Consider the following 27,111-nt stretch of genomic DNA (forward strand, 5'->3'; position numbering starts at 1 on the left):
ACACATCAGCGCTGTGACCAGGAGCTCCAGCAACTAGAAACGTCACCTGAGCCCCGGAGGCAGCAAGGAGGCAGAGCCAGCCACACCCAGGCCAAGCCGCCTTACCTACTGCGTCCTGCACAGCTGTCCTCACCGCGGCTTCGTCCTTAAACACAGAGGACACCTTCAGGAAGGCGGAGACCACCTTTTCTGGGTCAGAGGTGTCAGTCTGAAGACACAGGAGACAACAGCTGGTCACCAGGGGCCAGAGCTCCAGGGAAGGTGTGCCTGCACACCGCTGCGGGCTGGAGGAGGCCGGTGTCGCACCAAGGCCTCCGGGGGTAGGGGGGGCAAGGATGGGTCCTGCCTCACCCCACGCTGTCCCCTGGAGCTAGGCACGGGCCTGACCCACAGTGGTATATAGTCCACACAGCCCGTGAGTCCACACAACCACGGTCATTCCCATGACCCAATGGGCCCCTTCGGATAATCCAAGCTGAACAGATACCGCAGAAACGACATTCACGAGCAAGGAAGCTTAACCTCATGCAAGTGGAGACAAGGGGAAAGAACATGAGTGTCGAGACACAGCGCAGGCCTAAGTGTGACCTCCACTCACGGGGCCGGAGGGGACGACAACGGTTTTGCTGACAGTTTTGCTGACGCATGTCAACAGGAGATGACGACTGGTATTAGAGGAAAAAGTGGGCCTTTCATCCCATGTATCACGAGAAGGAAGAAAAGAACACAAATAAACCATAAAAAGGACATCAGCCAAAATGCAAGCCAGCTCGGAGAGCGGGCCCATCGAATTTCTCTGCATTTATCACTTATGCTCATCGAAACTGTTTCCTCATCTGTAACACACGGTAAAAGGGTCCACATGGTGGGCTGCCAAAAGCCTTCAATACAGAACCATGTCGGAAGACTCAGGACAGTGCCTGGCAGACAGGAGGTGCCTGACAGCCGCTGCGGACAATCTGGGCAGTGAGCCAACACGCCAGGCTGCAGCAGGGGCCCGGCAGGCACGTGGCCTCCGAGGGAGCCCCAGGAGGACAAGGGTGGGAGGCGGAGCCTAGGTGTGTGCGCACCAGAGGGTCCTGGGAGAACTCCCTAACTCTCCAGGTGTCACTGGGTGCCGCGTGCCTGCCCGTTGGTGGCTCGCGCGCGTTCCCAGCAGCGCATCATCTGCAGCCCCCGGAGGCAGACAGACACGTGGGTCACACTCACTCGTGTTTCTGTGGGTTTAAAAATCAAACGTCTACGTATCTACCCAGAGGATACAAACACAGTGATTTGAAAGGGTCCCTGCACCCCGGTGCTTACAGTGGCAAGGGCCACTGTAGCCAAACTAGGCAAAGAGCCCAGCTGTGCATCGACAGATGAAGGGATAAGGATGTGCGATACATACAAACGGAGTACTACTCATCGTCCAAAATGGAATCTGTTACAATCCGCGATGACGTGGATAGAACCAGAGCAAAGTAAGTCCGATACAACCAAATATATGATTTCACCCATATGTGGACTTTAAGAAACAAAACAGATGAACACAGGAGAAGGGAAGGAAAAGAAAGAACAGAGAGAAAGGCCAACCGTAAGACTCTCACCTACAGGGAATAAACTGCGGGCTGCCGGAGTCAAGTGGGGGAGGGGATGGGGTGACGGGGGGCGGGCATTAAGGAGGACACTTGATCGCATGAACACGGGGTGTTCAGTGCAACCAATGAGTCACTAAACTCCACCCTCGAAACTAAAACACACACAAACACTGGGCAGCCCCCCATTCCCACTGGCAGCGTCCCCTCCCAAGCCCGGGCTCTGCTGGTCCCCGTCTTCCTGCGGCTCCAGAAACCGTAGCTCGCACGGGCCTGGAGCTGGCGGCGCTGTTACCCACCTGCTGGGCTATCAGCACCGAGCTCTTGGGTCCGAGGCGCAGCAGCTTCTCCGGAGAGGGGAAAGCCAGGAACGTGGAGACGTCTGCGGGCGGTGGGGTGGACAGCACGGGGGCCGGCTCCTGAGGGACGGGGCACAGATGGCTCTGGAGAGGTCCAAACCCAGACTCCTCACCCAGAACATGCACCCCTCACTCTGGGGCCCTAAGGCTCGGAGTCCAGTCTTCTCCCTCCCACTCACAGGCAGGCCCCCAAAGGCTGAGGGGCCCACAGACGCTTCCCTGACTGGCTCCTAGTGCAGGAGCCTCTGGGGTGGGGGCAAGCCCCCTCCTTAGGCCAAGTAGCTCCTTCCTGGGACACACGATGTCCCAGAAGTGATGCAGGAGGCATGTGGGGGCGAAAGGGGACCCCACCAGGAACTCGAGTGGAGCCGGGGGAAGCACCATAGGTGCCCAGCCGTTGGCTCGAATGCTTTCCTAAACTGGGAAAAAAGTGAAATTCAACGTGAGCGCGGGGGTCCTTGTCCAACCCGTAGTTCTCCAGAAGCTGCACTTGGGAGTCTGTGAGGGAACAGACTACAGCCGTCCTGTCGACATCAGCCACTTAGTGAAGCAAGCGGGACACCAAGTGTCCCAGTTGGGCCACAGTCTCCAGAACGGGGGGCTGTCCCTACGGGTCACCTAAATGAATAGGAAAAGAGTTTCTATTTGTGCTGATTTTTACCCTATTCTTTCAGAAATATTTATACATGTCTCGTAAGAAACAGTGCAGCCGCATAACACACGCTGTAACCCCGTCACAGCGCACAAATGAACGCCCCTGTGCCGGGGACAGCGTAAGCGGAGAGCAGTACGGCCACACAGCGAAGATTTTCTTCTTTTACTCACAGGCGTGTGTGTTCAAAAACACTTTGCACCCAGGGTACCTAAGCAGATTCCACACCCACCACCCCGTGAAGACACATCAGGATTTCACATCCGAGGGCCCGGGCTCTGACCCTGGCAAACGACAAGGAACTCACTCCACTGTTCGGGTCCAGAATCTTCCTTGACGGTGTGGATGGCTCCTCTCCTTGCCCCTGCTGTGGCTCTTCCTCCTCCTCCTCCTCTTCCTCCTCCTCCTCTTCTTCTTCTTCCTCTTCCTCCTCCTCTTCCCCTTCCTCTTCCTCCTCCTCTTCCTCCTCCTCCTCATCATCCTCGCCCTCGTCATCGCTGCAGAGGGGAGTTGGCTAAAGCAGACCCTCCCTGCCCAGTGGCCTACGTTGGCGCCGAGGCCTGGCTGCACACACCCACACACCCCAGGCACGTGGGAGGGAGCCCGCAGAGGCCTGGGGGTGCAGCTGCTCCCGGGGTGGGGGGCCACATGGGTCAGCAGGGAGCCCACTGCTCGCCCAAGGAAGCCCATGTTGTGAACACAGAAGAACCAGATCTCATTCCTGTCCCACATGGGCCCCAGTCCCACTGGGGAAACAGAAAAAGAAGAAAAAGGTCTGTCATAGCTGACTTGGCAGGAACACTGCCCAGGCTGAGATCCCAAGACTGTGCTACCCGTGTCTCACTGCCCACAGAAAGCTGTGGCTGCGGGGGACAGGGGAAGGGGGGCTTCTGGGACCACGAGCCTCTTGAGGCCATTGCTGAGCCCCCGGTTCTCAGAGGCAGCACCGGCCTAGCCCTGAGGGGACGCAAGTGAGGGGCTGTAGGTGAATGAAGGAGACCTGGGGGCTAGGAGGACAGAGGGAACTGGATGCTGACGGCCCACACGACTCCTATCCAGACGGAGGAGACACCCCCGCCACCCTGGCCCCTGCTCCCCCTCCACACGGCCCCACAAACCCCGAACTCCCCACTCGCTTGAACCATCTTCCTTTCCAGACCCTGTCTCCAAGTCTGATTGTACGAACAATCCTGAGCGAGCCCAGCCCCCCATCCCAACCCTGACTTCACTGCTCCCCACCTTAGCCATCGGCTCAGATCAAAGCTCATCCCTTCGGAAGCCCCCCCCCCCGTGCCCACTCACCCTCACCAAAGGGTGACCGTTCTCAGGCTCTTCCTGCCTCTTTGCTGAACACACACTAACCCAACATTCCTGGCCCACCTGACCCGCCGGAACGAAGTCTGAGTCAGAAACCTTCATGGTCTCCTCACACCCCTATCGCCTTGCAGGGCACCTGGCCCAGATAGGGGCTCAAACAGCGGTTTCGGAGCGACTAAAAGCAGAACCACAGGCGCTGTGGCTCGCAGCCCCCTACCTGAGGGAGGCCAGCACCTTGGCCATGTTGAAGCCATCCAGCACTTCCTGAAGCTGCTCGCAGCCCTCTTCTCCCAGTATGTTGCCTGTTCATGGGCGGGATGGGAGGGACAGGAAGAAGGAAGGTCAAGAGGGCAGCAGGGCCCACCTGGCAGGCCCGGGCCAAGGCCACTGCCCCTCTTACCATTGAGGTCCAGCTTCTCCAGCTCGGTCTTGTCCGCCACGGCCTCGGCAACAGCCAGAGCAGCATCTCTCTTGATTTCACAGAACGACAAGTTCAGCTCCTAAAAATAAGAGGAAGGAGTAGAGGCAAACAGAACCACAGGCCAGGGGACCGGGTCCTACTGTTAAGCCTCTGTTTTCCCCACGGGAGGGTAAGGCAGGCTCTGTCCTCCAGCCGGGCAGAGTAACACCTGCAATAAAAATAATGCCATTTCCCTCATGGCATGCCAGGCGCTGGGTACCTTCTCTCACGCTATACCCTCATGACCTCATCGCTCCCTCCTCCCATTTCAAAAATGAAGAAACCGGCTCCTATCACACATCTGACAGGACTGCACAGCACGAGAGGGAAGCTGTGGAAGGACTGAGCCACGAACCCAGGCCCACCCGGCCTTCAAGACTACCCCAGCCCTGCCCCGACGGCAGCAACCCGAGTATGCGGGAAGCCCAGCCCCGCGAGGGGAGACACAGGCGGTGCCGGCACCTTCAGCTTGGGCAGGCCCCCGCGCACGGCCTCTGCGATGGCGACGGCGCCCTTGGAGCGCACCAGGCAGTCCCCGAAGTTGATCACCTCCACCTGCCGCAAGGTCTTCAGCGTCTGCGAGGAGGAAGCAAAGGCCAGGGTGAGGGCGAGGGCCTCCGAGAGCTCATGGCTCACCCTGTCGCCAAACCGTCGCCGTCCCTCTCACCTGGCCTTCCCCGAACTTCATCAGCTTGCGTTCTCTCTCGGCTTCTGGTGAACCTCCCTCCACCCTACTTCTGTGCTAAGGCCAGAACCTTCTTGAAGCCCAAATCTGACCAAGTCAAACCCCCAACTTAAAACCCTGCACACCTATTACTCATGGGAGAGCCTCGGCGTTAGCAAGGGCCCCCCCCCACTCCCCGCCCCTCCTCCAGCCTTTAGACACACCCTGAACCCTGGTCATTTCAAACCAGGACCAGTGGAACAAGGCTCCCTCCCACCTCGGCCTCCCCCACGCTGCAGATCCCTCTGCCCAAAACACCCTCCTCTGTCCACAGTCCATGTGCCCTGCATGACTTGGTCAAAATGTGACCTCTTCCAGAAAGTCTTCCCTAAGTCTGACTCGAACTTCCTGTGTGTTCCCCTACCCTTGCTCACATTTCTGCTAACACCCCACAGCGGGGAGACCAGGCTTCCGTGGGGCTTGGGGCCCTGTGAGGTCTCGACAGCCAGCCAGCCAGGTTCTGGCCCTGCGCTCTCGCTGGCCTCTCCCCTCCCTCCTGGAACTAGGAGCTCTTAGAGGCAGAGTCTGATTCAACTCTGCCTGGCCTGCACGAGGTACAGAGTTCAATTAACGACTGATGAAAGAATAAATGAGAAAAACAGAAGCCAGGCAGCCTCTGAAAACAAATCCAGCACCAACAGCTGGGTGTAGAGGCAGCTCAGAGGGAGGCGGTATGGACATGCCCGAAATGGCACAGGCAAGCCTGTGACATGTGCCCCACTCTGGAATGTTCAAAATAGCCGGGCACATACCTGGTGGAGGGGCAGAGGGGCTCACCTGATGAGGGTGTGTTCAAAAGGCAGCAGCCAGACCTGCTTACTCCCACCTTGACCCCGCCACTCCCGCCTTACCTTGGCCATAGCCACGGCGCCCTTCTCGGTGAAGGTGTTGTCGTTCAGGTTGATGACACGCAGCAGGGGGTTGATGGCGAAAGCCTGGGCCAGGGCCGTGACGCCGGGGTGATTGATGCCATTCTGAGGCATGTGGACCTCCTCCAGAGTCCCAATGATCTGTGAGGGGCAGGAGGGACAGAGCAGGGTGGTGGGCTCCCGAGCTATCTAGGGATAGGCCCCGCACCCACAGTATCCAGCAGGCAGGAAGCGGAGGGGCTGCCGTCAGCTCGGGCCCAGGTTTGCTGGTGGCTATGTGGGGGGACGGATCTCAAAGCACAGCTTTGCGCAGGGTTGTATCTGATCCTCTCCACAATCTCGGGAGAGAGACCTACCTAGACAGAGAAGACTAGGGATCAGAAAGGCTAGTAAGTAACTCATGCAGGGTCATACCGCTCAGTACACAGGTTCCTGCATCACACACAGGTGTCCTCTACCCCACAAGGACCCTGGGAGCTGGCCCAGGGGTCAGCCACAGTCCGTCCCTGCAAACTGCACGCAGCTCCCGTGCCCGTCTTGCTCGGGGCTCTCCCGCGCTATTTACACAGCACAACCAGTGCCCCACGTTCCCTCCTGCTCTGCAGAGTGGAATCTTCTCCAACCACCTAGCTCTTGTTCAGCCCAACCTTCCGACACCTCCTTCTCTCTGCATGGAACACTGCATCCTTATCTGTGGACATTTTCTTAATAGAATGACTCCTATGTTGTCTTCCTGTATATACCTCTCATTTTGGACACCTCCTCCCCAAGGAGGGCTTCCAGGATCCCCCTGCCCCTAGGCACGGTCCAGCGCTCTTCTCTGTGCACCCAGAGCACTGTCCTTCCTCTCTCAGTGTTTCTCATCCCGGACTATCGGTGCCACCTTCCTGTCTACACCCCACCAGCCTCTGAGCTCCCAAGGAGAGCCACGTCCCAGCCTCTACTGCTACCAAGGATTGAGGCCAGGCTCGCGAGGACTCTCCACCTAGGGGCCTTCTGTAGTTCCACGGTGCCCAGAACAGCATAGGGGGTTCACAGATAAATGCAGGCAGACAGGCCAGCGAAGGAATATTACCAGTCAGGGCTTCTCGGTATCTTCTGGTACCAGACCCTTTGGGCCATCTGCTAAAGCCCCTGGCTCCCTCCTGAACATACTTTAAAATTTTGAGATAAATCATACAGGACTACAAAGGAAATCCATTCAACTGGAAGAGAATCCTCAAAATATTTACAAAAAACCCCAAATGTGTGCCGCAGCAGTAGATGCCCTCCTCGGTACAGAGGCACCAAGTAACGGTACCCACGGACAAGCCCACCACTACCGCGATTCTTATGAGCAGGAAACAGAGGTTCCTACGTCTCTGTAACAACTGTGACTTGATGTGAAAAATCTGTGATTTCTTTTTTTTTTTTTTTCTTTTTTTCCGTTTCAAAAAATCTGTGATTTCTATACCTGCCACAGTCACGGGCATTCTGAACGCTGCTGAGATTTATTCTATGTTCACGATTCAATGTAACACTACATTTTAGTTACTGTAGTGGTTGTCAACCATGCAATCTTCCCCCATCCACGTTCAAAGACTCCCTGAATTCCACCCACAGACTAGAGACAGCCCAGGGACCCTGTGTGAAGAGCCCTGCTCTAAGGGCACTGGAGGATGTCTGCCGGCGGCTCACACTCACACAGCACACCATCTTCCCAGCCCACTTCCCAGCCCACCAGGGACCGCAACCGGGCGGGGGGCAGGGGATGGTGCAGAGAAGGTGTAACCTTTAATGGCACAGTGTTCACAGGGATGGCAACCAGGCTCCCCAGCTCTGGCGGCAGCAGGAGCTCCCTGCAGCCAGGGGTCCAGTAAGACCCAGGGCACCTTCCGCTGCTACGCTCCCTCTCTACCCGAGGTGAGCTCCGGCAGGGAGACGGTGGGGAATGCCGCTCTGGCCTGAGTGTGGTTAATGCTGCCTAGGACACTGTTTGCCAAAGAAAACGTTTAAATTAAGAGAAAAAAAAGACTCCCAAGTTCCCAGGGCCTTGGGGCAGGCGTGGCCCTCTCACAGAGCTCACAGTCAGGGTCTCAACAGTGTCCTGGGGTGGGGGGGCAGGGCACTGGGGCAGCAGTGAAGGGTGAAGGGAGAGAATGGGAGGGGAGGCAGAGGGGATAGGGCACCTGAGCCACTGCTCCCCGGCCTCCCCCTCTCAAAGGTAAGTTTGATGACTCCATCTCTGTGCCCCACCCAGTCGAAGCCAGAGACATGGACCCTCTAAGAGCCCAGGCGAGGGCCGTGCCAGGCTGTCATCCCACTCACCGCTTGGGCACCCCGCTGCCACTTCTGAGCCCAGCAGACCTCACCCACCGATCAGAGCAACCCCACAGTCTTCTCAAGCACCACTCCAGGGAGCCGCCACCAATGCACTGGCAGTGGAGGACGGTGCACAGGAATTCTGCCCCGCTGCAGAAGGAGCCAGCAGGTGCAGAGGGGGAAGCAATTCACCCTAGGCCTCCCAGCTCAACTCCAGAGCTGAATGTATACCAGCTTTGTCACCCTGCAAAGCTCAGCCTGTCTCGGGGCATGGCAGGGCCAGGCATGCAGGAGCCACTCACCCCGAAAGCTTCTGCCAAGGCAGTGGCTCCATCGTTCTCCAGACGGTTTCTGCCAGCCACGAAGACCTTCAGGCCCAGCGGCTTGCCTTGGGCACTGGATTTCCGGTGACACTCAGTCAGAGCCGCTGCTAGGATCTGGTGGGGGGAAGGCAAGCGGCCCAGCCCTGAGGCAGGAAGCCCTGTTTTTCAACATCCCATGCCACCTACTGGTGGCAGACCCGGGGACAAAGAACGGCTCATAGGCACCATGTCATACCGCGCATGTGCTGAGCACCTTACAGCCGGCTCCGTGTGTGTGTCCCACTACCCTGTGGGGTCTAGCCTCGGGTGAGAGGTGGGGACACACACCCAGAAGGAAGGGAGACACCAACACGGAGAGGCCAACAGCAAGCCAGCTCCTGGGGAAGGGGCTTCCGGTGAGCTCACTGTACAGCCAGAAGCCCTCTGTGGGGAGGACGGTGGTGATTCTCACTTTCCAGCCAAAGAACTGCAGGCTCTGAGAGGGACGGGGACATTCTTGTGGTTGTTAAACAAGTGGGAGACTGTAGACCAGAGCCCAAATCTTCTGGCACGTCTTCCACATCGCCCAATGCCTAAGGGGAGCTGGCCGAGACCATGGCTCTGCCTCGCGCCTCGGACCCATGGCTTGGGAGGTGTCAGGAGATAGCGTGTACCTGGTGATACCCACAGAGCAAACTGCCGGCCAGCTGCTGGGAATCCGGGGACCGTGCTAAATAAGATGGGGCAGTCACGAGAGTACGGGAGAGGCAACGTTCGGAGTGCGCCTCCTGGAGCACCCGTGCTCTCGACAAAGGTACTTTCACACCTCATTTCAACATTTCAACAAACTGAGCCTAGGAAGCAGGTGGTATTGGCTTGACTCTATTAGCAAGGAAGCCAGGGCTCAGAGAGGGAACTGTGCCGGCCAAGGTCCCACGGCAAATGGGCAGGGGAGCCCCAACTGACAGCTGCGTCAGCCTGACTGCACAGCTCTGCGTCTCTGGGGGCCAGTAGGGCCAAAAGGGCGACCGCCAGCCTGACTCCTGGTGGGCTGTGCACAGGCTCAAGACTGTGGACTTCCGCTGTAACCAGCCTCCTAAGAAACTTCTGGGGAGGCGGGAACCAACTGCACCAGGGGATCCCATTCTCCCCGGTTCCTTTTGGGGCCACCATGATAAGGCCACAGCACCTACTAGAGTCCAACCGGGAGACTCTGGGTCTGGAGAGCTCCAAGCACAGGGCTACATCTCACTCCCAGTGAGTCCTTCGGGCCCCTGCAGTTCCGTGTGTGTGGCACACAGGCCACAGTGAATGCATTCCAGCAGGAGGGACTAGATCCCACGGGACCGGGAGACCTTGGCGCTCGCAGCTCCCGGGAGGCACAGGTGAGCGAGGCCAGCACCCACAAGATGCGACAAGAGGGTCTCACTGAATCAGAGTATGGGTGGTAAAGACAAGTACAAGTCAAATACGAGAGTGGAGGGCGCCTGCGTGGCTCAGTCAGTTAAGCATCTGCCTTCGGCTCTGGTCATCCTCCCAGGGTCCCAGGATGGAGCCCCGCATTGGGGCTCCCTGCTCAGCGGAGAGCCTGCTTCTCCCTCTCCCTCTCCCTGCTGCTCTCCCTACTTGTGTTGTCTATCTCTCTGTCAGATAAATAAATAAAATCTTTAAAACAAAAAATAAAAAAAACCCATGGGGCACCTGGGTGGCTCAGTGGAAAGCCTCTGCCTTCGGCTCAGGTCATGATCCCAGGGTCCTGGGATCAAGCCCCACATTGGGCTCTCTGCTCAGCAGGGAGTCTGCTTCCCGCCCCCCTCTCTGCCTGCCTCTCTGCCTACTTGTGATCCCTGTCAAATAAATAAATAAAATCTTTAAAAAAACAAAAAACAAACAAACAAAAACCCAGAGTGGAGCTGAGCTGCCAGGGAGGCTCCCCTGGCCACAGGGTTCAGTCTTTGTCCCTGAGCCATGCCACACTCCTAGGCAGCTCTAGGAGCCTCAGGTCCCCTGGCTGGCCACGTGGCAGAGGAGAGCCGATGGTAAAGCTGGGGCACTTCCCAGGTGTGTCTCCAGCTCCCTCAGCACACCCTGCTCTAGGTTGGGCTGGACCTATTTTCTGTGCTGATGCCAACATGTTAACATCTTCACACACGTGCACAGCTTATTCCCCAATTAGACGGGGGCGGGGGGTGTGCGGCTGGCGGGGCGGGCTGAGCCGGCCTTCCCTCCCATGGGGCAAGAGGCAGCAGGCACCCCTTGCAGGGGAGGCCGCTCTGGCTCCTCAGGCTGGGGCACCAGGAGCACAACACCGGCTCCTCTTGCTGCTCTAATGGGCACGAAAGAAGGTTCAAATCCCTTAGTCCCACCCCAGCGATGCCATCTGGGGACTTGACCCAAGATTTCTAACCCCAAATCCACTTAGGTAGAAAAATGGGAATAGCATCACCCCCTTCTTGGTGGGGACGGGAGAATCGGGGTAATGCATTTAAGACATCTTCAGAGAGAAGACGTTCCCAGTTGCTGTAGGTCCCCGTGTCCTAGCCTTTTTCTTCTTCTGGTCAGAACGTGCAGAACGTTGGGTGGGGATAGGGAGGATGGGAACTGGCCTTTCTAGTGTCTGGGCCTAAAGGAGCCAGAATGGACGAAAAAAGAGAACCAGCTAGGTTGGGCTCCCTCAGTGCAGGCTCTGGGAAGAGAAGAGACGCCTTTCCACACAGACCAGCGGACCAGCTGGCAGGATGGGGGAGGCACCTCGGGCAAGGCCCAGTGCAGGAAAAAGGTGAGCTGTGCCCAGGCCTAAGCGGTTTCTCTTCCTGGGCTCTCTCCCCGACGCACACTCCGGGCCTCACATGGCTCTGCACGCCGTTCCGAGGGCACAGCAGGTCTGGGATGCCCCAGCCCGGCGCTCCGCAGAGCCAGCAGACACTGCCTCTGTGTTGCCAAGACAACGCGAGAACTGGGGATGGTTGCTAGGCAACCCCACCCTCCAGGCCTCCACCTCCTCTCCCCACTGGCCACAGGCTGTTGCCTTTGAGGCCTTTCTCCTCTGGAGAGAAAAGCACCCGGCCAGCCATCCCAGATGGCGGCCACAGGCGCATACTTCCTGCTCCCACGCAGCAGGAGAGCGGGCAGGCAGGCAGGCAGGGAGGGAGGGGGACGTGGCGGAGGGCCCGCCGCACCCACCTTGCCGCCGCCGATGCCCATGCCACAGTTGTTGAGCTTGAGCTCGTGGAGGGTGAAGCAGGCGGAGCTCTTGAGCAGGGCCTCAAAGCCTCGCACACCGTCGGGCCCGAAGGCGTTGTCGCTCAGGTCCAGCTCCACCAGCTGCGCCCCGGCGGTGATGAGTCCCTCTCCTAGTGAGGTCTGGACACAGAGAAGGTTCGGCTCAGTTTCACGGACACCTCCCGGAGGCAGCTTCTATGCCAGGTCCCCCCTGCCCTCAGCGGGCACCCAGGCAGAGACAAAGACCATTTCACTACAGACTGTCCCTATTTTACACCCGGGACCAGAAACCCTGAAGAAGGCTCCCAGTTCAGGTGGGGCGTGGGGTCTGGTATGCAGGGGGTGGTGAGAGAAAGCTTCCTAGCGGAGGTGGCTCTTGAGCTCAGCTGAATGAGAACCAGTCAACCGGACATGAGATTCCAGCCAACGGTACAAACGTGAACAGAGACACATAAGCGTGAGGCAGCATACTGCGTGTCTGGAGACAAGCAGTGGCCTCCGAAAGAGGCTGATACTGGAAGGAAGAGAGGAACCACATCAGGCTAGAGTCCTGGATGTCAGGCCAAGGACCGTGAACCTGAGCCTGAGAGCTCTGAGGGCTCTGATGTGGGGGGAGGGCTACCGAAGACACATCCCCCAAACCTGAGGAGGGCAGACTGGAGGCCGAGAGCCGCCCAGGAGTGGGAGGCAGTGATCCAGGCGGCAGAGGAGGGAGCTGGTTGGCCAGGGTTGTGGGGGACAGAAGAGGAAACAGCCTCAGGTCGGTTCTAGGTCCCACAGAGGGAAGGAGACCTGCACTTCAGGGCACGGGCAGCAAGGAGGCAGGCCCCGCTGATGCCCCCAGGGTTCCTGGTGGTGACTGGGCAGATGGGTGCATATCTCCAAGCTGCAGCCCAAGACCAACATGGCAGGATGCCATGCTCTCCTGGGAACGGGCTGGGCTGGGGATACCTACGGTTTCCCACGAAGAGATGTGAGGACAGGTGGCCCTGCCAGAGACTGAGGGCAGAAACAGGGCTGGGCGTGCGTCCTGCACGGGGTTCCCAGTGGACAGAGTCAGGGAGGGGAAACGCTCTCCCTCCCTCAGCTACAAACAAGAAAGCGGAGGTACTTTCCAGTACCCTCTCCACCACTGCCTCAGCAACGGAGGGCCATTCTCTGGTTGCCCCTGCCCACAGAACGGGGAGGGGCCTGGCCCCACTGGCCTCCCGCCCTCCAGCTGCCAGAGCTTCGGAAACCCTCTGTGTCTGCCCTACCTTCCCTGCATCTCCTGCCTTTCTCTGACCCCAAATTCTCTTTCCCCCTTTCTAAGACTCACTCTGGTCATCATAATACGGAGATAAAAATACCTCCCTCAGAGGTGCCTGGGTGGCTCAGTTGTTAAGCATCTGCCTTCAGTTCAGGTCATGATCCCAGGGTACTGGGATCGAGCCCCGCATTGGGATCCCTGCTCTGCAGAGAGCCTGCTTCTCCCTCTCCCACTCCCCCTGCTTGTGTTCCCTCCCTATCTCTCTGTCAAATAAATAAAATAAATAAATAAAATCTTAAAAAAAAAAAAAAAAACCTCTCTCAAAGATCGAAAAACTTAAATGTTAAAAATCAGGTAAAACAATGCACACGTGGCCCACAGTTCCTATCTCCCAAGTACGTTTTCTTCACCCCCTCTTCTAACTTTAAATCCTTTTACTTATAAACCCCCAAATGAATTTACTTAACCTACACCCTAAATCCTCCCTTCACCTGTTCTTGGTCACCCTTTGAGGCCTGTAACTAACAGAACCAGCTCCCAATGGGCTTCCTCAATCCCTCAACAGAGGAGCCCTCCCTCTGGGGTCCCCATTAGGGCACCTATCACTCCCTGAATGACACTTGTTTACTGGACTGAGGTGAATCATCATCATCATCATTATACTAACTTATTAGCTTATTAATACATTCATTCATTCAAACGGAAGCTCTATGCCCAATGTGGGGCTTGAACTTGACCCGAAGATGGAGCCATTTGCTCTGCCATTGGAATCAGCCAGGTGCCCCCAGGCTAAGGTGATTTAGAAATGAAGGGAGTCCCTGGTCACCTCGGGAACCACAGTGCTGGCCGGAGGCATGGAGGTCTAAGAAGGCAGGCCCAGCACAACCAGGGTGAGAAACCTAGTAACAGACACTCACACCAATAATTGGCCAAGAACCTCACCCTGAAGGCTGGGCCCCATGTTACTGAAAGGCTATCTATTACCTGCCTCTTTCCTTGAGCCCCAGGCCAGCCACAATCTGCTCAGTGACGCCCCTTCCTGACCCACCCAACCCCAGACTGGGAACCAGACCCAAGCCAAGCTGAGTCCCAGGAATGGGGAAATGGAAAGCAGAGTGGATGGAAGCCACCCACCACGAGAAGCAAAGGAACGAACAGTGCAAAGGTAAGAGGGAGAAGAGTGGGGTGAGTGAGAGTCACAGTGGAGTGAAGCCACAAAGTTCGGGAAATGAACCCCAGGACCCCGGGGCTCTGCTGCACTGCCTGTGACTGGGCCTCACATCCCCAGAGGCCCGGCCCCTACCCTCTGGCTCTGTCAGAGCCTGGACATCCACCTGCCGGTCAGGACACAGGCAGACACTGCACTTGCTGGGCTTCCATTCAGCATCTCAGTCCCCCACAGCGTGAACAAGGTGTGAAAACAGACCTGGGAGTTACCAAAGGGGTCACGGTGCCTAGAGGAAGGGAACGGTGGCCCAGTGCACCTACCAGAGCTGGCGGGATCTCGGATCGCAGCCTCCCAGTGAACATGTCGCTCCAGTGGCATCGCTTTGGAAGGAGAAGAGAGGAGTCAGTAGAGGCCCGCAGAGGTGGCCTGAGGGTGATGCCTCACCTGTGCAACCCACGGGCTGCTGAGCATTACTATACTTTTGAAGTTGGGTTTCCTCAGCAAAACGTTTGTCCAGCTCTGGCTGAAGCTGGGGGTACCTGGAGGCCCCAAAGGCCACACACGGCTCAAAAGAAGTGTGGGGAAAACCCTGATCTGCCCAACCCTCTCGTTTTCCAGGAGAGAAACCAGGCTGAGAAGGAAGAGACTGGCCCCAGGCCCCAAGCAGGCCAGTGGCAGGGCCAGGGCCAATACGCCAGACTCCCTGTTTCCAAAACCAGTTTCCCATACACTGGGCCCAAGGGACACATGACAGGATTTATGTGGCAGAGGTGGTAAGCAAGCAATACAGGGAAACCAGCAGCGAGGAAGTTACTCGTTTTTCAAGGCTTTTTTTAAGTAATTTCTCTGCCCAGCATGGGGTTCACACTCATGATCCTGAGATCAAGAGTCTCCTGCTCTATGGCCTGAGCCAGCCGGGAGCCCCCCGAGACTCTTTCCAGCCCTCCTGATCACCAGGAGCCCCCCAAGACTCTTCCCAGCCCTCCTGATCACCTCCAGAGGGCCGTCTTGCTTTGGGGCTGGTGGATCTTGCCCACCTCTCCACTTCTGGCTCGTCTGCCTTTTTTTTGTTTGTTTTGTTTTGTTTTAAAGATTTTATTTATTTAACAGAGAGAGAGAGACAGCCAGAGAGGGAACACAAGCAGGGGGAGTGGCGGGGGTAGAGCAGGTTCCCCAACAAGCAAGAAAACCTAGGCAGGGCTCGACCCCAGGACCCTGGGATCATGACCTGAGCCAAAGGCAGACGCTCAACAACTGAGCCACGCAGGCGCCCCTTGTCTATGTTTTGAACAAAGCGTGAGCAGGCCTCATGCCCAGAAGGTTTAGGTGATAACCTTTAAGTGACGAGAATTTAATAATGCTATTTTGTTACTTTTATGGTAAAGAATACCATCTTCCATTTACAGAAGGGATCATGTTTGCTTTTATATTACATCAAAGTGAGCTGATTTAAAGAAAGTATTGGGTAAGGCCACAAAGGTGGTGGCCCTATGGCTAGACTGTGAGAAGACACAGGCCAGAGGAATTTGGTCTCTAAGCACACAGCCCTACCCTCCAACTGTGACAGCTCCAGCCTCTCCTGGGAATCTGGGAATGATGGAAGCCAGAGAAAGCAACTTTCCCCTGAAAATCCAGTCCTTGGAATGTATAAACTAAATCCAACCTTAAGTACCAGGCAAACTGATTTCTGTAGAATTCTCGAGGCCTCCAGTAGAGCAAATCACCAACACACATGGAGCCTTAGGGGACAGTCTACATGGGTCTGCTCAGTGAGGTACACCTGAATGCAGGCGCTCAGGGCCAGGACAGGCAGCCAGAGCCTGAGCACTGGAACCCCTAACAACTGGCCTCTCACCCAGAAGCTTCCCCAACCCGGCTCTGATGGGCCAACAGTCAGCATGGGGTTTTGGGGCACAAGGATGAGGTTCCAATTCTGATTTAACCTGACTCCAGGCCTGCCACTCCCCACTCCCCATCTTGAACCCCCAGTATCCCATCTCTGCAATACAGCATTTGGCCTCAACAGTCTCTAAGTGAGAGTAGTTACTGCAGAGCTATGAGGCTGGTCTGTCATCTGGGCCCAGTCCCAGCCCCCTCCTGACCCGTGTGGGTCTGGACCTCACCTCTCTCATCTGTCAAGACCTAGCTTGCGCCTGTGTCCAACAGGAGAGGGAGCATCTTCTCACACACCAGCACCCTGGCAAGCATTACTGGGGTCAAGGGTAGCTCCCACCTGCCCCGGCCCTGACCCAGTGGGGGCAGGGTGACTCAAGGCCCTGGGCCTGCACGGGATGACACAAAATGCATGTGGCACTCTTGCGGCCATGCTCTCTCGTGACACAGCCTGCATCTGCTCACCACGGCAACCTCACAGGGAAGAAAAAGGTTTCATAAAGGAGCCCAGACTCAGAGCGGAACTTGGTGCAAGCCCACAGAACACAAGGTGGCAGTACTGGGGCTTGAACCCAGACCCTCAGATGACAAATCTCAGGCCCAGGTCTTGTGTCCTCTGTTCCTGCCCTTCAATGGCCAGTGCAGAGGGTCGAGTTTTTTCCTAGGAAGATGTCCCCGTGTCTGCTCAGGGAAACGACAGGCCATGGGCAGAAGAGAAGATGCACCTAGCAACTAACCTGACCGTGATCCTCCTGAGGAAATAGACGGTAAGGGTCGCCCCACGAGCCAGCTCCAGGGCCGCACTGGGCAGATCCACGCCATCTGCCCTTGCCCTGCGCCCCTTCCCTTCAGCCACCACAGCGGGGTCAGGAAAGAGCAGCAGACTCTGGAGTGTGCCACGCTGACCAGCATTAGGATCTTAGGCTGTTTACTCAGCTCCTCCGAGCCTCCGTTCCCCTGACTTACAAACAGACCCAGTCTTTCTCATCTAGGGTGCTCCAAGGACTGAGGACACGTGCACTGCGTGCACTGAGCACCATCTACAGCCAGAAAAGCGGGTCTCCCCTGCCCACGCCTCTGCACACCGGGATTCCCAGGAACGGAGAGCACACAGGGACTCCCCCATGACATTGGAAACACCTGATACCCCAACTCTTCTCACCGAGCATCTCGAGGGACTGCCATTTAGTGGGACCCCCTTTAGGACACAATGGAATAGAAGGATCCCTGTGCCGGCCCAAAGGGAGCACCGCTTGGATCTAACCTTTAAGAAAGAACCCGCCATTCAGCATGAGGAGCACAGTACCTTCCCAACCACCCCCGCCCCAGCTGCTGAGCGGAGGCCTGGCCACTTCTGCCCAACACGCGGTTCTTCTATGGGCACTGTTTGCTCTGGAGCTCCTGGCTAGGAAAACTCAGTGCTTGCCAGAAAGGCCCCATGGTCCAAGGCACTGGTGGCCCAAATCTGGGCCCTTCCCTCCTCACAGATGCCAAATCTGCAGCGCCAGCTGAAGGCTCACCCTGTCCAGTTCTGCTTCATCCCCCTTCATCCTTCACGCGTGTTACCTGATGAACCTCTGACACTCCTGTCTGTCACCGGGGGATCCGAATGGACGCATCACACAGGGAGAGGTGCCCTGGCCAGGGCTGTGCTCTGGGAAGGCCAGAGCAAGGGGAACTGTTCATGGTGACCACCAACAAGGCAGGACCTAGGAGGGTCTGGACATAGGCAGGGGCTGTGGTGGCGTGAGTGGAAGCTTGGCCCCAACCATTCTGGGCCTGCTCACCATGCGGACCTCACCTTCAACTCTGACTTCTTCTCCAAGGCCTTGGCGATGACCCTGGCTGCCTCCACGCCCACCGTGTTGCCCTCCAGGCGCAGAGCCTCTAAACCATCAAAGTCTTCAATCTCTTTAATCACGTCTTTGGCTGTGAAGGACCAAAGAACAGAAACTTAGATTTTGGGAGTCACGAACAACTGAGGCAGAACAGAGTCCGGCCACGACCTCTTCACTCACAATTCCAACAGCAGTAATAGGCCTGCCGTGTGCCGGGCCCTGGCTTGCAAAGGAGAATCAGGCAGGCTCGCAGTCTAGCAGGGGACATGACTAAAAAGAAAATTCCTCTGTACTGAGTATTAAAACAGGCTGGGATGGAAGGCTTGGGAGCCAAAGGAAGAAAGAAGCTGGCCACATGGGGCGAAGAAGGGGTTTGGGGCACCTTATGGTGGCGTGGGTGGAGCCTTCCTGCACAGGGAATGCACGAGGTCAAGCAGAGAAACGGCATCCAAGTGAGACTCCAGCAGGTGCAATAACAGAAAGGCTCTCAGTGTTACATGATTCATGTGTGGGGCGTTCACTACTGTATCGTTTTTGTTACGATGAAAAGGTTAATTCACCGGAGTACATTACACAGTTATACTGACGTCATTATGAATGGTGCCACAGGTGTTTGCCTGACTTGGAAAATATTCATGTCATAGTGTCAAGTGAAAAATGAGGTTTTCCATGGGTGTTTGGTCTGATCACACTTTCAAAATGTTATACCTATTAAAAAACATAAATAAATAAAAATTAAAAAATAAAATGTTATATATTCTACCTTACAAATGCACATGCACACACACACGCACACACACACATCCTACAAGCTCTAAAAGGATAGAAACCCAATGTTAAAACAGTTTTATCTCTAGGTGCTGCAATTATGGCTGTGTCTGTGCTTTTTCATTAACTGCTCAATTTATTCCTAACATCAAGTTATAAAGCAGCTTTTAAAGTATCTCTAATTGGGGCGCCTGGGTGGCTCAGTCGTTGGGCATCTGTCTTCGGCTCAGGTCATAATCCCGGGGTACTGGGATCGAGCCCCGCATCTGGCTCCCTGCTCAGCGGTGAGCCTGCTTCTCCCTCTCCCACTCCCCCTGCTTGTGTTCCCTCTCGCGCTATGTCAAATACAGGAACAAAACCTTAAAAAAAAAAAAAAGTATCTCTAATTATGATCCAAATTGTGAAAGAAAGAAAGAGAGAGAGAAAGAAAAAAAAAAAAGAAGGAACTCAGCTATGGTTAGAAAAAAGCAAGGAAAAAAACGCACCAAAATTAAAAGTAGTTGTATCCTGGGGGGTGAGATAATGAAGATATGGGCTTTTTGCCTTCTTTCAATGTTTCTGTATTCTATAATGAGCACGTATTAATTTTATAACCTAAACAAGAACACACAAGATGCATGAGACAAAACCCATCTAGCCTGGCCGGCATAAGACAGAGTGGGGTGAGGTGGTGGGGAAGAGATGGAGATGTGCACAGGAGAGAAAAGTTGGACTTGACCTTTTAGGTGACAAAGGCCACAGAGAGGGTTTCAGAAAGGTGGTGATTTGCAACCTATAAGGAGCTGGCAGACAAGCTGTCCCGGTGGGGCCTGCGCACATGCCTCCCTCCCCAGGCTGAGGCCGCCAGCAGCCAGTAGCACCTCCCCAGGAAGCCCTGCTGAACTCCCAGGCAGGTCAGATCCTGCTTGGCAGGTTTCACAGCCCTGGTCTCCCCGCAGACGCTGCCTGCTACAATTTTACACTCTCCGGAGTGATGACTTATCATTACATGGAGACTGGGTTCATACGCCCCTCCTCACTGGGCCATGAGCTCCAGCTCATGAAAGCAGGGACTTTGCCTCTACTCACTACCAAGCCCCGCAGAGAGGAATGCTCGGCCTTCTCCCCCACACCGTCTAGTCACTGCTCCGTCTATTTCACAACGGAGTATGTTGAGACACAGAGAGCACGTACACGCCTACTGAGGTCACACAGCCAGAAGATGGTGACCAGGACTCATTTTCCTTTTCTCATTTCACAACCAGAAGGCTGGACAGGTACGAGCCTCCCATTTTCTAGAAGGGGAAGCTGAGGTTTAAAGGAATGAAGCAACTCTGCCCAGAAATTCAGGAAAAGAGCAGAGCTAGGTTTCAGACTGGTCTTCTGAAACTCTACCCATGTGCTCCTCTCCAAATCCTTGCTTCGGCGCACAACCATGGACTTTATGCAGTGCTCCCCCCATCCCCACCCCCTCAATCCCTCCCCTGACGCTGGGTCCCAGGTGCCGAGGTGTCCTCTGTAGCCGGCACGAGGGCTGAAATAATCTCTCGGCCCCTCGGACCACCTGCTCTCAAACGGAGCCCCCCCAACAGCCAGAGACCGGCCAGCTGAACAAGGAGGGAGGACAGCTGCTCATGGGGACGTCTGGGCAGTCCTGAAGAGCCAGGCAACAGAGACGCCAGGGCCCCAAGGGAAGACTTCTGCTATACGAGTGATGCAAGCACAGAGAGTTCAGCCCTGGGGAGAGTGACAGGCACAATTCAGAGCTGGAAGAAAAAGCATCAACATGGGAGAAGGGACAGGAAGGCAGGGATCACCACTGGGTGGCCTCTCTCACTTGTTTTCGATCCAGATGGAGTTCTTTTTTTTTTTTTTTTCTTATTTATTTGACAGAAAGAGAGAGACAGCGAGAGAGGGAACACAAACAGGGGGAGTGCGAAAGAGAAGCAGGCTCCCCGCCAAGCAGGAAGCCTGATGTGGGGCTCGATCCCAGGACCCCAGGATCATGAACTGAGCCGAAGGCAGACGCTTCATGATGAGCCCCCCAGGTGCCCAGGTGTGGGACTCAAACACCGGCCAGGGCTGAGCTGTCCAGACCTGCTGCCAGGAGGCCAGGCGGCAGAGCCTGCTCTCAGCCTCTACAACCTCACACAGTGACAGGTTCCAGGAGTTCACCACGCAGCCAAGGAGAAGCAGAAAGACCTTTCTTTGGTCCTTAAATGACTTACTGGGGAGAGAAAGAGCCTTGTTCTCATCATCAGTTTCACGGCATCCTCACACAGGCCCGTGCCCTCTCCTGACTGGGCCGGCTCACTTGCAGCCAAGACGGAGGCCCTTTCTGGAACCAGGACTCAGCCGCCGGGCTCCCGCACACAGCATCCAAGGGCCTCTGCACTGGGCTCCCTCTGGCATCCCGATTTCTTCTCTCCCAAGCCCACCTTATGTGTCTCAGCTCCCGTGCCTAACTCACGTGGTTCTCCCTGCCTCTACTGCCCTTTCCCCTCCAAGGACAGTCCACACCCGGCCTCATCCACGGAGACTTCTGGGGCCCTCTGAAACCAGACATGAACCCTTTCCCTCGCCGAGCTTCCCACAGCTTTCTGTTCACGTCACTCAGAATAGCCTTCACCTTCAGCCCCACGCCGGTAGCTCTCCAAGCACCTCCCTTCCTACTCCTGGGCAGAAGCTCCTCAGAGGCTCGGACTGTAGCTGGGCCTCCCTGGTGACCTACAAAATGGGAGGCAGCAGGTCCAGCCTGCACCACTGAAGTGGCGATCTGCCCGGATTTTAAGGCTAGACAAGCTTGAGCTCTAATCCCAGCTCCACCGCTTCTACCTGAGCCCTTAGGCAAACCCTATCTCTCACTTCCCTGGGCTTTCATTTTCCAACCTACAAACTGGGATGAAACTCACCTCAAGGACTTTTAGGAAAATAAAATGAGATTCTATTTGCGTGGCACTTAAGACTGTCGACTCGGCATTCAGCAAATGGCATTTCATAGCAAATTCGTGTTTCCTGAACTGAGCTGAATGTCTACTGAGAAACACCGGAACCGAAATTCAGCTGGACCTCTGTTAAAATCCTGGATCTGCTATGTACCAGCTATATGACCTTGGGCAAGTTAGGTCTTCCTAATTGTTTTTCCTTCTTTATAAAATGGTAACATTTCCACCTCCCTCCCCCCAGGATGGTGCATGATCGAAAGTGACAATAGCACAGGGGAGCTCTATAAATTTTAAGGCCCTCTAGAGATATTAGGAATGTGCATGGCCACGCTCTCACCAACCCAAGGACTCAAGTGGCTTCTGAGCCAGTGCAGGGGAACAAGCCTGCCTACACTCCCTGACAACCAGGCAAGCCCAGACCAGTTTCCCTGGTTGGACCCGAACCTCAAGAGACCTCGCAGGTACTGACATAGGTGTCTTCACTTCCAAACGCCAGGGGATTCCGGGTTGATGAGAGTTAGCCAGGCTCTGGCTAGGGATGAAAAGGCAGGGCCTATGTTCTTGTTCCTAATTCCCTCCAGTCCTCGTTCCTCTACACAGACAAGAACATCCATCCCTCTGCCAGGGGCATTCAGGTACATGGACCAGACCACCAAGAGGGTCCTAGCTCTGGGGAGGGCAACCAGTACTCCCAGCCCAGTCTGGGATCATGGTGGTAAAGGTCTGAAGACGTCAGGGGCTATATCCTGAGACTGCTGTTGTGGTCCCTCCTTGTTTACTATCCCTTCCCACTTGCCAACCTAAGCTGTCACCAGCGAGGACGGCCTCCAAAAACACGACGACCAGCAAGGAAGCCCGTACGTGCTTGCGGACACATCATCTCTGAGCCTCACTGCTAGATGGGCCCCACGATATCTCACAGAGCTACTAGGACAAACAATGTGATAATGTAGCTAAACAAGCCTGAGCACGAGTAGAGTAAGCGGTCGTTTGCACACTCCCTTTCCTCCCCTGGGCCAGCCCACGTGAGGACTCACCATCTTCTGCAGTGTTGAGTTTGAGGCTCTTGCCCTTGAAGCTCAGCTGTCCCCCGGCCACCTGGGTTTTGGCAAGCGTCTCTGCTAGCTTGGCAATGTCTTCAGAGGCCATGCTGGTCACGTTGCTGGGCTCCCCTGGAAATCTGCAAACTGAGCAGGACAAAGTTTCATTAAAAGAGAGGAGTCAAGGCGCCCATGTGGCTCCGTCAAGTGTCTGCCTTCAGCTCTGGTCATGATCCCAGGATCCTGGGATCGAGCCCCACATCGGGTTCCCCGCTTGGCGGGAAGCCTGCTTCTCTCTCGCCCACTCCCCCTGCTTGTATTCCCTCTCTTACTGTGTATGTGTGTGTGTGTCTCTCTCTCTTTAATAAATAAATAAGTAAAATATTAAAAAGAGAGAGAGAGAGAGTGTGTGTCTCCTGGGGACCCCCAGCTGGGGAGGAGAGGGCAGAACATCAGCTATTTCAGGGTTTTGACCCCCCTTCCCCCACTATGAAGACTCCAACAGCTAAACTATTGGGAGAAATGAAAATAGCATTAGGGAAGGAACAATTCTAGAAAGGTGGAGAAAGTGGCAAGAATGTAGCAAAATCACATTTTAGCCTCTGGAAAGTCACTATCTTACTTTAACTCCTCCCCTGCCCAAATGCTCCAGCTGGGACACCAAGCATAGCCATGTGAGTTGCCCGTTTTCTGGGTCCCTTGTGAATGGCAGTTGAGTCCCTGAGCAACAGCAGCAAAGAGCCCCAAGCACACACCTGCCTGATCATCTTGGCTGCTCTCTGTTTGAAGGTCCCATTCCTCAAACAGAACTAAGATGGCTATGGGATCCAGGTCATCCATCCCAGGAAATGCCCCACCACCCACGCTGGCATGTCTCTGGGCGTGGGGCACAGGGGTCAGCCCACTGCACAGCCAGTTTCAACCTTGGCCAGGAGACTGGGCAACCCATGGCGGCCAGACCTCAGGGGTTCCTAGGAAACAAGAGGTTTCTACATCACAACAGCCACCATCACAATAGATCAAGGGCAGAGTTCCTAAAGAAAGGAGCTTCCAGCCTGGCAGAACTCAGCAGACTGGCAGAAAGGACCACTCCATTTTCCTAAAGAGGAAAAGGCAGGTAATCAGGGTACACCAAGGAAGACTGATATGGGGGACAGAACTTGACCCATAGAGACTTCTTCTTATCCAGAACATATTCTTTCCCAATCTATCCATCCTTAAGATACAATTGTGATGGCCCCCAATCCTCTCATTTCCGCCCCCCCCCCCCCCGCGTCCTCTGGGCTTCCGACAGCTGGCTTCCCACCTCCTTCCCTTTAACTTAACCCGGATCACCCTGGTTTGTCTATCTTTACCAGGAAGCATGAATTATTCTTCTGGGTAAGGAGGCGTCTTTTCATACATTCAACAAACATTTATTGTGTACTACTATGTCCTACACTTGTTCCAGATACCGGAAGCACAGCAGTGAATGAAAAAAACCGTGCCTTCTTAAAATAAGTGTTCTTTCTCTCTTTTTTTAAGTTTTATTTATTTACTTATTTTAAAGATTTTATTCATTTATTTGACAGACACAGCGAGAGGGAACACAAGCGGGGGTAGTGAGAGAGGGAGAAGCAGGCTTCCCACTGAGCAGGCCCATCCCAGGACTCTGGGATCATGACCTGAGCCGAAGGCAGACACCCAATGACTGAGCCATGCAGGCACCTCTTAAAATTTTATTTTTTAAGTAATTGCTACGCCCAATGTAAGGTATAAACCCACAACACCAAGATCAAGAGTCCCAAGCTCTAACAACTGAGCCAGCCATGCAACCCTTAGAACATGTGTTCTCCACAAGATACGTAGTATCTTAAAACAATGATAAAAAGAAAAACAAATAGAGAAGATGGTAAGGAGTTTTCTGGGGGTTGCAATTTAAAACAGATTGGTTAGAGGAGTGCCTGGCGGCTCAGTTGGTTAAGCGACCGACTATTGACCTCAGCTCAGGTCTTGATCTCAGGGTCAGGAGTTCAAGCCCCATGTTGGGCTCCACACTGGGCATAGAGCCTACTTAAAAAACAAATCAGAATGGTTAAAGAAGATATTATTAGGAAAGAAACAAAGACTTGAAGGATATCAAGGTCTGGGCCAGGCAGGTATCTGAAGGAAAAGCATTCCTGCAAACCAAACAGCAAAACCAAAGGCTCTTGGTGGGGGGGAAGAGAGGAGATTAGAGGAACTGCAAGGAGGCCGGTGGTGTTGGAAGGCTGAGAGGGAAGGAGAAATAAAGCAAGAAATTAGAAAAGAGAATTAGCAAGAGGCCAGAGTCACAAAGGCCATTTAAAAATTGTAGCTTTTACTCTGAGTGAAAAGGAGAGCCATTGGTGGGTTTTTAACAGAGAAAAGCAGGCTCTGACAGACGTTTTGACAGGATCACTTAAATGCAACCTAAGACCTGGCATCTGGAAGGTAATCCAAAAATGAAGAGATGACACTAAATAAACAAGAGCCGGAAACCCCGCCATCACTTGCAGTTCTGGATAGGCCAATTTGAGGCAAGAGAAATGGTGGTGGGGCTCCCAGGTATGCTCCTACTGGAACACAGAACTTCTCAGCTAGAAAACGGCCTGTTCCTCAGTCCAATACACATACACAACATCCACTTTGAAGACTGCCAAAACGAAGCACAGAGAGGTGCTTGATTCGCCCTAGGTCTGCAAAGGGTCAGTAAATACACAAACGGTACTCTCCTTTTCGGGCACGAAAGTCGCAGATTTTCTCGGGTGCACATCTACCGTTCCTGCGAAGCGTCAGCAGTGACTCATGGCGATCTCAGGGGCTACGGCGCCAGCCCAGGCCCTCCGCGGGCGTGGGGCTATGGGGAGGTGGCGACAGGGGAGCGACGCGCGTGTGCGGGCCTCAAATGACAGGCGGGAGGCGCGGGAGCACCATCCGGGATTCCCGGAGGACGCGCACCACCCCCAGTTGTCACCGACGCCAACAAGAGACGCCACTGGGGGCAACTGCGCCAGACGCCCTCTCCAAGCCTCAGTTTCCCCATCTGGGAAAGGGGCCTGTGCCCCCCCAGCACCCCCTCTCTCAGCCCCTCCGCGCTTGGCCGTGGAAGCGCAGGGGATAAGGCCTTGAAGAAACCCAGAAGGCGCACAGGAGCGCCACACCTTCCTCGCCCAGATGCAAGGACGCGCCGCCCCCACGCCCCCATCCCAGGCAGGTGACGGGGAAAGGAAAGAGACCCCGACCCTTACCGTAAACAGGCGGCGCCGCCGCGTGGGACAACCTGAGCGCGCGCGTCCGCCCGGCGGGGGCGGGAAATGATTTAGGGTCCGGGTCAGGTCAGGTCGGGGTCGCCGCCTCCGAGCCCACAGGTCCCGATACCCGCCCGCTCTTCCGTAAGCTCTCTCGGCAGTTCTCGCCACTCGCGTCTCCGACACCCCCTGCTCCCCGCACGGCGGCGGATGATGGCGGAGGAGGAGGATTTTGAAAGCCGGCAGTTTCTTTCCTTCGATTTGATTTGTTCGAGGCCCAGGCCGGGTTTCCCTCCCCCCGCGCGCGTGGCCTATCGGGTATGGTAGTCGAGTTCTCCTGAGAGGGGGGCGGTGGCCGCGGTAGGAGTGCGCCCACGAACTACCAGTCCCGTGAAGCACCGCGTCCCAGCGCGCCACCGCCCTCTCCCTCTGCGCCCTCCCTTTTCGGCTTCTGGCTCTTTCTCCAGGAGGCCACAGGGCGGCGTGTAACCCCGGGCGCCCAGAGAGACTACAATTCCCGTCAAGTCTTGCGGTCCAGCCGACTCAGCCTTTCCGGAAAGGTTCACGCTCACCTATCTTTATAGACAAAGGCTAGTGCTCCCGAAGGCGTGCTGTTGGATCTGTTCAGCAAGAAATACGTATCCGTTTCCTCAAAGGAAAGCCTCGCCTTTTTAATCCCATGAAATTGAAAGGCCATTCGAAGGCTTTCACATAAATAGCTGCAAGTTGTTTGATAATTAAAAAGGGGAAATGGCTATCCTATGTTAGAGAAGCCGGGAAACCACCTTAACTAAATGGTACACGTTAACATTAGTAACAAGACAGACTGACGTCCATCGCACACCTGCTGAAGTGATGCACTGAGAAGGACGCATGGGACCGTGCAGTCAGCAATGCGTAAGACTAACCTAATCCTGAGGAAACATCTGCCAAACCCAACTGAGTTACAGCTTCTTCCGCTACAGTTAGAATAACCGCTCTGTACTCTTGCAAGAATGTCTGTGTCATGAAAGACTAAGAAAATCTGAGGAACTGTTGCAGATTTAAGGAGACTAAAAAAGACATGACAACTAAATGCAAACAGGGGTCGTGGACTGGATCCTGGACTGGGGAGGAAATTACTTTAAAGGCCAATATGGAGACAGTTTAGCGAAACCTGACTGCATATTAGATAATAGCATTGTATCAGTGTTAAAGTTA

The 27,111-nt window shown here is 55.3% G+C and overlaps 1 protein-coding gene across 4 annotated transcripts in view; it reads right to left on the reverse strand.

Moving 5' to 3' along the window:
• Positions 1 to 27,111, reverse strand: part of RANGAP1 (Ran GTPase activating protein 1) — a 32,351-nt gene that overhangs the window by 4,385 nt on the left and 855 nt on the right. The window contains exons 1-13 of one of the 4 annotated variants that reach the window (XM_047741745.1): positions 25,912 to 26,145; positions 22,661 to 22,810; positions 17,895 to 18,022; positions 14,521 to 14,580; positions 11,745 to 11,924; positions 8,562 to 8,696; positions 5,941 to 6,099; positions 4,828 to 4,941; positions 4,306 to 4,405; positions 4,123 to 4,207; positions 2,896 to 3,085; positions 1,877 to 1,996; positions 106 to 208 (exon numbers count right to left, since the gene is read on the reverse strand). In XM_047741745.1, coding sequence (XP_047597701.1) covers positions 106 to 208; positions 1,877 to 1,996; positions 2,896 to 3,085; positions 4,123 to 4,207; positions 4,306 to 4,405; positions 4,828 to 4,941; positions 5,941 to 6,099; positions 8,562 to 8,696; positions 11,745 to 11,924; positions 14,521 to 14,580; positions 17,895 to 18,022; positions 22,661 to 22,772 — 1,486 coding nt within the window. In that variant the 5' untranslated portion in view covers positions 22,773 to 22,810; positions 25,912 to 26,145. Of the gene's footprint in view, positions 1 to 105; positions 209 to 1,876; positions 1,997 to 2,895; positions 3,086 to 4,122; positions 4,208 to 4,305; positions 4,406 to 4,827; positions 4,942 to 5,940; positions 6,100 to 8,561; positions 8,697 to 11,744; positions 11,925 to 14,520; positions 14,581 to 17,894; positions 18,023 to 22,660; positions 22,811 to 23,418; positions 23,599 to 25,911; positions 26,146 to 27,111 lie in introns of those variants that run through there. The other 3 variants (XM_047741743.1, XR_007129460.1, XM_047741746.1) reach the window with 3 other exon arrangements.

Source organism: Lutra lutra, chromosome 8, assembly GCF_902655055.1.
Source record: "Lutra lutra chromosome 8, mLutLut1.2, whole genome shotgun sequence".
In the NCBI taxonomy this organism is placed as follows: domain Eukaryota; kingdom Metazoa; phylum Chordata; class Mammalia; order Carnivora; family Mustelidae; genus Lutra; species Lutra lutra.